The 11,279-nt window shown below is 45.3% G+C and overlaps 1 protein-coding gene across 1 annotated transcript; it reads right to left on the reverse strand.

Moving 5' to 3' along the window:
* Nucleotides 1-3,117: 3,117 nt before the first annotated feature.
* On the reverse strand, nucleotides 3,118-9,878 carry LOC134448522 (uncharacterized). Its single transcript, XM_063198193.1, has 4 exons — nucleotides 9,581-9,878; nucleotides 6,562-6,708; nucleotides 5,072-5,253; nucleotides 3,118-4,284 (listed from the first exon to the last, which is right to left on the reverse strand). Exons 1-4 carry the CDS (start codon nucleotides 9,581-9,583, stop codon nucleotides 4,008-4,010), a joined length of 609 nt encoding a protein of 202 aa, XP_063054263.1. The 5' UTR covers nucleotides 9,584-9,878; the 3' UTR covers nucleotides 3,118-4,007.
* Between the last annotated feature and the right edge of the window lie 1,401 nt (nucleotides 9,879-11,279).

The raw sequence follows: 11,279 nt of genomic DNA on the forward strand, positions 1-11,279 counted from the left end.
GCGGTCACTCCACTGTCACTCTGCCTATCGCCTCTCGTGTCCCTCTGCCCTGCCCCTTATTCTGGCCCCTCGCCATGCCTCTGTGTTCAGGGGCCGTAGCAACAAACTGTGGGCCCTATGTACAATCAGCTCCAATGGACACCCCCCCCCCCCAGGCATATCTGCATAAATCTGACACTGTGTAGGCCCCCTATATACATGGGGCCCTGGTGACTCCGTGGCACCCCCCTGTACGACACCCCTGCCCAGCATCACACTACCACACACACATGCCTCGCTGCTCCTGTGAAAGGCACTGTGGGTCCCGGTCACACCACAGAGGCAATGTCATGTCCTCCCCACCAAGCCCCCACCCCCCACCCTTCTCTTGCCTTGTTCAGGCCCCTTGCCCCTGCCTCTCTTGTCTGAGAGTGATGCTGCTCCCACAGCATTACACTGGGACACAACGGGACGTTGTCTCCTAATGACCCTTTGTGACAAATCAGTGGTGACAACAGAGACGATGGCAGTCTGGGACATTGTGTGTGTGTGTGTGTGTGTGCTTGTGCGTGTTTTGTGTACGCGATGGTTGATATGTGTGCATTCATCCATGTGGTTTTGCATGCGTTGTGTTGTGTTGTGTGTTCATGTGTGTGTGTTTGTGCGCAGTCGTGTGTATGTTTACGCCTGTGTTTATGTGTGTGTGTACTAGGGGCCAGTAAGTCAGTGTGTTGGGTCACGAGGATGATCCAATGGCCATGGCCTGGAAGGGGCCTCTCCTTATATAAGCTAATGGGATGGATGCAGTGTTATGACTACCCACAGGGGCCCCCTCATTGTAGAGCGTTGCACTGCAGTGGCTCCTGATTGTAGTTCACTATGGGGCCCCAATACAGCAGGGCCTCTCTAGAGACCCCTACAACCCTCGCATGACTAAACAGACAAAGGGGACCCCCACAGGTTACAGCATGGGTGTGTGTGTGTGTGTGTGTGTGTGTGTGTGTCACTGATGGGACTATAGGGAACCCAGAATAGGCTATAGCACTGGAGTGAATTTGTATCTCGGTGAGTGAGTGTGTAAGCGGGCAGTGCAGCCGTGGCCTAATGGTTAGAGAGTTGGTCTTTCAATCTAGGGATTGCAGGTACGAATCCCCCCTGACCTCTACCTACATCTCCATCCATGGCTGAAGTGCCCTTGCGCAAGGCACCTAACCCCACATTGCTCCAGGGACTGTAACCAATACCCTGAAAAATAATAACTGTGAGTCGCTTTGAATACATGAAAGCGTCAGCTAAGTCCAATGTAATGTAATGTAATGTAAGTGCCCCTTATGAACTTCTATAGGAGGAGCATAGCTGTACTCCTCATAGACCCCCTACACTATAGCTAGTTACAGGGGAACAGACACCCCTCTTCAATATATACAGGACCATGGAGACACACACTGTGGCTCTCAGACTCCTGCTTCGTGTGTGCGAGTGTGTATGTGTGTGTGACCATGCGAGTGTCTGACTCCTGCTCTGACTGTATGGCATTGGGTCTGTCTTGCACTCGCTGACACTGGGACCAGTATGTTTGTGTGTGTGTGTGTGTGTGTGTGTGTGTGTGTGTGTGTGTGTGTGCGTATGTGTGTGTGTGTGAGAAAGAGGCTTAGAGGTGGAATGCCTTGCAAGAAAGGGTGTACATTCCTGTAGCCCGCAGTACAATAGAAACATACAGGAGATCAGGGAGCGAGCAGAGCAGAGCAGGGCAGAGAGCTGCAGTGTAGGGGTGAAGGCAAGGTGAACACGGCTGCCACACAGGCTGCCCAGCCTTACAAGGATAACAAGATGGCTGCAATTAAACCCTGTTTATTTAACCGGCGGCAAGTGCTAGGATGGTTCCGGGGTGACAGTTATGACAAAAATAATTGTGTCTGAGGTAACGTCGCCTCCCTGTGGCCATTTGTTGTTACTGGGAAAAAAGTGGTCTTCATCTTCAAGGTTTCAATTCTCCTGCAGTAGTGTTTCTCGATTTAAGACCAAGGGCCACCATCTGTTATGTAAAGAAAAGGGACTATTCATGCAACAAAATTTATGGCCAGATTATTACAGCTATTTTGAAAAGAAATGAATTACAGGCCTGTGCCGTTATAGTGAAAGAACATGTTTTGATAATATGTAAGGGATAACGGGCGACGAGGTGACCGGTTATACAAACTCTGGCGACATGCACAGCACGGAGACAGAGTTGCCTCCGCCAAGCCATTAAACTCGTATAACCGGTCGACCTCAAAGGCCGTTATCCCACTCATCTGCCGTTACGGTAGGGTACTTTTTTAACTCTCTTACTGTCTGTAAAGTTGTAGGAACCATGTCAACTGCACCAGAATCTTGTGAGCAAGATAGTGCACGTTGTTATGCGGGCACCTAACTTAGACGCGTCTATAATCTTCGTTTGGTGTCCTCACATTGTGATTATTTAAATTTTCCGTTGATAATGTGTATGGTTTCTTTAGATACCGTCGGCATTCCAAGCGAAGGTTCTATGCGCGTCGCACCTTATCAGCCAATCAGAAAAGACAATTTCGTTTTGTGGGCAGATAATTTGATAATAGCATTTTAGTGATACAACTGCAATTGAATATAACTTGCTTGTTTTAGAAACGCTAACTGTAGAATTTCACTTGAGCTCTCTAACCACACTTTGAGAACCACTGTCCTACAGCAACAAAGGTCTATGTCTGAAGAACTTGGTTGTTGTCTTATACTAACAGCAGGTTGGCTGCCATTCAATATTTGAAAGTGAAAGTGAAAGCCCAACTGGGAAAATCCAACTCCCATTGTCTTACAGCACACAAGTGAACACTGCACTGCACACAATGAAATAGTGCAAGGGGGTAGCCCCCAATGGGAGCAGTGCGGCGGGACGGTACCGTGCTCAGGGTTCCTCAGTCATGGAGAAGGATGGGGGAGACTGAGAGCACTGCTTAATTACTACCCCCACCGACCTGGCGGGTCAGGAGTCAAACCGGCAACTTTTGGGCTACAAGTCAGACGCCCTAATTGCTTACCTATTTGATCATTATGGTCCGCCTGGAGCTCCCCAAATTATTTTGAGCTCAAGATGACGGGGAAGAAATGTTGAGTTTCTTTTATGTTCATCAAAAGCTTTTAATTTAATCATAGAAAACCAGCACATCATCTGAATATGACTTCAAGACACAAGCATGGATTTAAAATACTGATTATGTGTTCAGTAGCCTAGCAGTGCAGACTATGTGTCGAACCATTATGTTTGTGCGTTGCAAAGAATAAATCAGTCCTTAACAATACCAAATAAAAAAATAAAGAAAAGTAACATTAAAAGAAACACGAGGACTGAATAAAAAGTAAATGGCTACTAAACAAATAACTTGACGAGGGGGCTTGTAAACCAGAACATCCCAACTATCAAACTATCATGGTAAATCATGGTGCAAGAGCGCCCTCTACTGGGCAAGATGAGCCATTTGCAGCATGTTCTATTTAGTGTTTGGTCAAAAATATACAGTATAATCAGTTGTGTCAAATAAGTATTTCAAACGTCACCATAGTAGATATCTGTCTACATAACTGGTGGCAGTGATGGCGTCCTTCAGCAGCCTTGATTACTACGACTGGTCAATCGGTAGTCAGGATAACAGGCACAGCTGGCACACAAAGATACTGTAGATTGCTGCTGGATAGGCATGTTTACATTTCTTTTCTTTTTTTTTTAAGTCTTCATACAAGAACAGCTCAGCCAAGTGCAACATGCATTAACTTAAGTCCCAAAAAGTAGTGGTACAGCAATTGACGATAGGGCTTTGAAATACAGCAGGAAACTATGTGTCAGTCTCATCAGGCCTCCTAAAGTAGTACAAAGTAAACCCTGTAAGCCAAATAGGCTATTCCCTTTTGCCCAAATCCGGATGCGGGGATTGATTCCACAGGAAATGACTGGAAAACTTTGTCCTGTAAGTGGATGAAATAACAGCCAGTCACGCCGCTCCAGCCTCCTGATTGACTCACAGCACAGCCTGCACGGCCAGAACCAACAGCAGGCTGAGCGTGCACAGTAGCCCAGCAGCCTCCGTCCTGGACCCGGCACCACGGGTCACGCCGCAGTCGGGCCGGTTCCGGTCGGGCGTGAGGTTGAGTGGGTTCCCCTCAAAGTGGACTGGCTGACATACGTTCTGCAGCCGCTCGCAGGCCAGGATGAGGTGCCGCGTTTGCCGCTCGATACGTTTGATGCCACACGTGCCATGCTCCACGCGCACCGTCACGAAGGTGAAGGGCTGCTTGCTGGTATTAATAATAATAATAATAATAATAATAATAATAATCATAATCATAATGATCATAAATAAACACAAACATGATAATAATGTATATTAAATATTGCACATCGGACATTTATAAATGTGAGTTTCAAGGAGGGACTTAAAGGGACACTGTGTGATATTTTTTGTTGTTTATTTCCAGAATTCATGCTGCCCATTCACTAATGTTACCTTTTTCATGAATACTTACCACCACCATCAAATTCAAAGTTCAAACACCATCAAGTATTCATGATGACTGGGAAAATTTCACTTCTCATACATGAAAAGGGGGATCTTCTCCATGGTCCGCCATTTTGAATGTCCAAAAATAGCCATTTTTAGCTGCAAAAATGACTCTACTTGGACCATACTAGAAAATATGTGTTTATTACTTAGAAAACTTTCATGTAAAGATCAAATTTGGCAATTGGCAGCCCAGTTTCAATGAGCAGCATAATTGCAGTACCCTTTTTGACCATTTCCTGCACAGTGTCCCTTTACAGATATTAACAGCTCTTTTCCAAAATGCTGTAAAAGCAATTTGACATTTTTTAAAACTGACTTTTTTCATTTGTTTTTAGAGTAGCATCAGGGGAATCAGAGCTGGGACAATACTACCTGATGGTTCCTGGCAAAATGTAACAACATTTAACATTTAAAACAACAAAACAATCATTTTAAGGATATCATTATTATATTGATAATATCAGTTGTATTGTATAATGGAAAACCCCCATACAAACATCATTTTCAATGGTTTTTTTTACCTGATGCACATGTTTCCTTCAAAGGCCTTCCCCCCCTCAGGGCTACAGACGGCCTCCACTCTCCTCCTCTCACTCTCGGGCAGGAAGGACTGGGTCGGCCGGTAGCAGAACTGCTTGCTGCGCAGCAGAGCCTCCCAGGCGTTCTGGTCGTCCATGCTGGGGGCGCCCTCCAGAATGTGGCGCTTAAGGTCAGGGTCAGAGGGCAAGGGTTAAAAGTCAAAATCAAGACATGGCCCCTGTTATCAATGTGTTGTTATCAGAATGGCAATGACCCAGTCTCCTAGGTGTTCTGGTCATCCATGCTGGTGGCTTCTATAGAGTTACATGTATATGTTTTAAAAAACGGCAATGACTAAAGTCATAATGTAAATTACTTTAGTACAGTGCAACGGAGGCCAACTAGCAGAGTATGGCGTGTAAAGTTAGTAAACCTCCCTCCTAAAGCCTCATACAGTATCTGTAGCACTAAGCTATACTGGTCCTTTAGCTCAGTGGTATCGTGCTGTGACTCCCATACCCGAACTGTTGACTAGGAGGTGGTGAGTTCGAGACCCGAGGGGCGGACTGTGTTAGCCTAGTAAACTAGCGCCACCCACTGGCGGCAAAAATGTTTTGCCTGCGATAGGGTCTAGCCTCGAACTGTAGAAGTGGTCTGCCACATTGACCTGAATCTGGCAAACCAATCACACTGCAGAAATTTGTTTTGAATCAAAGCGGGTGGGGTTTTGAGGGAGTGACGATGAAGCTTGTGACGCTGGGGAAAGCACAACAAGAAGAATGATTGAACAGCTCTCGTTTGACGCCCGTTTTTGGAAGAATTAGACTCAAGGTTTTCGTTGAAACGTGTTCAGGAAGATGTTCTTCGCTCATTCATTTTTAAGAAGGACTTTTTCGCAGTTTTACCGACAGGCTATAAAATGTGGATCCACATTTTTTTGATGGTGATAGTAATTGTCAGTTGCACTGATTGGTCAGAGCGTTGGCCTATAGGCACAGACACAGGTTTGAAAGACGAGTTATTCTCATCAACAATCTTTGGATGTATCGTTCATCGGGGCCAGACTAAATTATACATCCAATACATTCAGTCTACAGTAGTTTATCAGGCTTGGACTATGCAAGAACACCTCAGTTAGACTGGTGCCGTGACCCGGATGGGAGTGAGGTTTAGGGGGTGAGTGTAACGGAAGCAAACTCGCAGAGTGTGTCGTGAACGTAAACCTCCCTCCTGAAGCCTCATACAGTATCGGTAGCGCTGAGCTATCGGACTGGTCCTTTAGCTCAGCGGTATCGTGCTGTGCCTCCCATACCAGAACTGTTGCGTTGACTAGGAGGTGGTGAGTTCGAGACCCGCTGCACAGGAACACCTCAGTTACAGCAGCACTGGCAGAACTGAGGCTACAGTCAAAGTCAATTTCAAAAGCAAAGTCATAGTCAAAATGTGCTCAGTTGTTAATTCACTGTAACCAAGGTATTGCACCGAGGGTTACCTTCAGGAAGGTCTTATATGATGTGGGACGATTGGACAGCATGCATGGCTGGGAGTTCTGGTCGTAGCTGGCTGCAGCTGGGATGGCCATGAGTGAAACAATTAGGACCAAAGCCAGGGATATACTGTGGGCCCTCATCATGCAGTCCTGGAGGGAAGAATAAGAATAATTGATATTATTGATAAAGTCAAGTCGGCTTTATTGTCAATTTCTTTACATGCTCTGGTCATACAAAGAATTGAAATTACGTGTCGTACTTTCCCGTGCAGACATAGACATACTTTAAATACAGACATTCAACATTAAAAAGACGTTACGCAAGACTGAAATATAGAGAACATACAGTATATCAAGGTATTTGTGTTGTACAGTGCCTTCAAAAAGTCTACACACCCCTCCTCAAATGTCAGGTTATTGTGATGTAAAAAATGACAGAAAGACAAATTAATTCACATCTTTTTCCACCTTCAATCTAAACTATTAACCTGTACAATGCAATTGAGAAACAAGCATAAAGCTTTAAAGGGAAACAATAGAAAATAAAAAACTTCAATTAACATGGTTGCATAAATATACACACCCTTAAATTAATACTTAGTTGCAGCACCTTTGGGCTTGTCTGGGCTATTCCAAAACCTCAATCTTATTCTAGTGAAGCCATGCTTTTGTAGACTTAGGCGTGTGCTTGGAGAATTTGTCGTTCTGAAAGATTAGTTCCTCTGCATCTTCACCTTTCTACCAGGGGGGCGACGGTTTTGTGCCACTACCACGGCACCTGTCGAAATTTTCATAATTCCCTCCTCCCTAATGAAGGCCCCAGTTACAGCTGGAGAAAAACAGCTCAAAAGAACAATGCTGCCACCACCATACTTCATGTTAGGTATGGTGTTATTGCGGTGATGTTTTGCGCCAAACATACCATTTTGAATTATGACCAAAAAGTTCAGTCTTGGTGAGGTAAATTTTGCAAAAAATACTTCTGTAATCTCCCAAATGCATGTGGGAAGATGTGTTATGGTCAGGTGAAACTGAGGTTGAACATTTTGGACATAATTCCAAAAGGTATTTTTGGCACAAAACATCACCGAAGTAACACCATACCTAACATGAAGTATGGTGGTGGCAGCATTGTTCTTTTGTGCTCTTTTTCTTCAGCTGTAACTGGGGCCTTCATTAGGGAGGAGGGAATTATGAAGATTTCCACAGGGGCCGTGGTAGTGGCACAAAATCTTTGGCCCCCTGGTTTAAAGGTGAAGATGCAGAGGAACTAATCTTTCAGAACGACAATTTCTCCAAGCACACACCTAAATCTACAAAAGAATGGCTTCACCAGAATAATATTGAGGTTTTGGAATGACCCAGACAAGCCAAAGGTGCTGCAACTAAGTATTAATTTAAGGGTGTGTATATTTATGCAACCATGTTAATTGAAGTTGTTTATTTTCTATTGTTTACATTTAAAGCTTTATGCTTGTTTCTCAATTGCATTGTACAGGTTAATAGTTTAGATAGAAGGTGGAAAAAGCTGTGAATTTATTTGTCTTTCTGACATTTTTTTACATCACAAAAACCTGACATTTGAAGAGGGGTGTGTAGACTTTTTGAAGGCACTGTATATTTACATCGTCCTAGTGCAACCTTCTGACAGAGTAGTAGCAAAATTGTGGCAGTGTGTTAACGTGGTGGTTCGCTATTTTAGACATTAAGCCCTGTTTGTGTGACTTCTGGGGTGAAGTAGAGATGTTCTCATCACAATTTTGACATTTGGTGCTGAACGGAGCATTTGGGTATCCAAGACTGCAGCCCCCCCACCTTTACATTGACTCCAATAGAGCACTCAAGCAATCGATTATAAAATGGCATTAAACTTTCGTTCGAGAAGACATGGAACTCACCGTGTGGTCAGTGGTAGACAGCGATAAATTGACCCGAAAATTGCAGCCCGGAGTTTCAAGCAGAAACACTTTGGCCTACTGGTGGCGCTAGAGAGTTGGGGATGGAGATCTGGATTTTTTTTGTGGGAGGTCATGGGATGGACTTGTGTGCTAGAAATCCTAGATGAATCCGACAAATAATTGCTGAGATATGACCTCACTTCCTGTGCCGCCACTTTTACGACAATTTTGATTGCCTGTCACGGCCAAACGATACAAGATATCCCACATTCATTTACACCCCATAGGAAACTTAGTCCAGAGATGCTATATAACAACTTTCACAAAAAAATATCAAAAAATGAGGGAGGAGATGCATTTTGAGTATTTTTTTTTTTTTAATCCAAAATGGCGGAAAATGTTACTGGCATAGACGTACTTGCAACTTTGGCCTGCTGGTGGCGCTACAGGATTGGGGGTGGGGGGCTATAAATTGCTGTGGGGGATGCTGAGGCTTTCTAGAATCTGTGTGCCAATTTGCAGCATTGTCGTACGTACAGTTCTATGGGCTGCCATAGACTCCCTAAGGAGAAAGTTGAATAATACTGTAATAGGAAAAGGTAGAAACACTTGAGGGGCTTCACCAGCATTCGCTGCTTGGCCCCTAATGAACACAAGAAAAATGGTGGACTCACACACTGGACTTACAAAGCGCAGAATGAGGTATATTGCTAGTAACTGTGGGTCAGTAGTTACTCAGTGGAGTTACTTGTGTTGGAAGGAAACTATGGCAGGTTTTGTTTTTTGGCCACCTCTGATATACAGCATCTCGACAGACAGACAGATTTATTGTAAAATCCCATATGTGGAAGTTCTACAGTACGGTACACAGGATTTGAAATTGCGTTACCCCCTGTTCCACAGTATATTGCTCCTGTGTCTGTGTGCCTGGTGGCAGGTTGAACAAATACAGTGCTATTTATAGCTCGTCCTAGGAGCATGCTCAGAGATGCACTCAGTCTGCCATGTTTGTTTGAGCTACAGGTCCTGGCTAAGAGTGTGCACATTTAGGCCAACAGAGAGCGTGAAGTGTAGTTTGCGCGCGTGTGTCTGTGTGTGTGTGTGTGTGGTGTGGCGTGAGTTACCATGGGGGAAGAAGTGGTGAGCTGGTTTGTTGGCTGTGTCGTGAATCTCTGGATTCAGCTTTAGCTTAGCTTGGATTAGCTTAGGTCCTGTCGGTAGCACGCAGGCACTGTCTGCTGAGGTGGCAGTCTCCTCTCTTTAACTCTCCTTTCTTCTCCTCTCCTCTCTCCTTTACACTCCTCTGTTCTCCACACCTCTTTTCCTCTCCACCTCTCGTTACACTCTTCTCCTATTCCTTGCTCTCCACTCCTCTGATCTGGTCTCTCTACCCCTCCCTTGCTCTCCTTTGCCTGTAACCCCACCCCTGCCTTCTCCTATCCTGTCCCACTCCGCTCCGCTCTCCCTCCGCCTTCTCGTGTCCCTCTCCACTCCACTCCTCTCCACTCCACTCCACTCCAGTTCTCCTCGCTTTACACTCCATTGTCTTCTCCTATCCAGCCCCTCTCCCCCCCACTCTACTTTCACTCATGCCCCCTCCCTCCCTCAGCATGGCTCTGATGGACAGGTGTAAACATGCTCCTAAAGCACCTCCTCTGACAGCTGTGGCTGTGTGTGTGTGTGTGTGTGCGACCGATATTTGTTTGATTGTGTGTCTGAGTGTGCATGTGCTTGCCTGTTTGCAGCATATACTCAAAACCAGTGCTTGTTTCTGCACTACCATTCTGTATTCATAGAAAGACATAGAAACACATGTAGTCTCAGGGGCATCGACACAAACTCCTCTGCAGAGACATCTATATTAGTTTCTGGAGACAGTGGGAGTGGTCATTGTACTGTACATTTCCTGGTGTCCTGGGCTGTCCTAGACTGTCCCAAGGCACTAGGCACTGTGGTCCTGTGACATGAGAACACTCTTTACTGTCCCCCGACACCCTCACACTGTCCCAGGAGACCTACTTGCTGTCCCAAGGCACCAGTATATTGTCCTGGGACACCCAGCTTCTATCTCGGGACAGAAGCTGGGTGCCCCATGACAGTAATTTTATGTCTGCAAACGTGGTGTCCTGGGACACCTATCCTGTTCAGGGACACCAGTCCAGTACACTGTCCCAGTGACACCAAGCTGCTATACGGGGACACCAGGGCGCTGTCCCGCCAAGGGCTGTTCCAGTTCCGACAGCACTGCAGAGCACTATTGGTTCCCTAAAGGTTGGTTACCCCCTCACACATGGATAATCAATGGGTGGCTCTGATAAAATAGAACTGTACTGTCATTGACAGCCAACATCCGCGGACATTGGCACCGGTATGCAGGGTCGTATTCAAATCTGTGGAATCGGACTTTGGCAGAGCAGTGCTCCGCACTTTGTCAGAACCAGTGTGCGGAGGCCCTTAGACCTGTGACAGCTTGAAATTACCACTACCACTTAGGGCTGCACGATTATGGAAAAAATCATAATCACGATTATTTTGATCAAAATTGCGATTTCGATTATAATCACGATTACACCCCCCCCCCATTCCAGAGTAGCCTATAAAAAAAATAAAGCCAAATTTACAAAAAAATCTGTTTCTTAAAAGTTCAGTACAGTTATGTAGTGAATATGATAAAATATGCCATAGGCCTCTACAGTGGCGAGATCTTATAGGCTCCTTAACAGGCCAACTGAGTGGCATCACACTGTATTTTCCCAAATCACTTGCAAAAACACAAGTAGGGCCTATTTCAGGAAGTGGGGGTAATCAATGTGTTTGATTTGT

The sequence above is a fragment of the Engraulis encrasicolus genome, chromosome 5 (genome assembly GCF_034702125.1).
Source record: "Engraulis encrasicolus isolate BLACKSEA-1 chromosome 5, IST_EnEncr_1.0, whole genome shotgun sequence".
Lineage (NCBI taxonomy): Eukaryota > Metazoa > Chordata > Actinopteri > Clupeiformes > Engraulidae > Engraulis > Engraulis encrasicolus.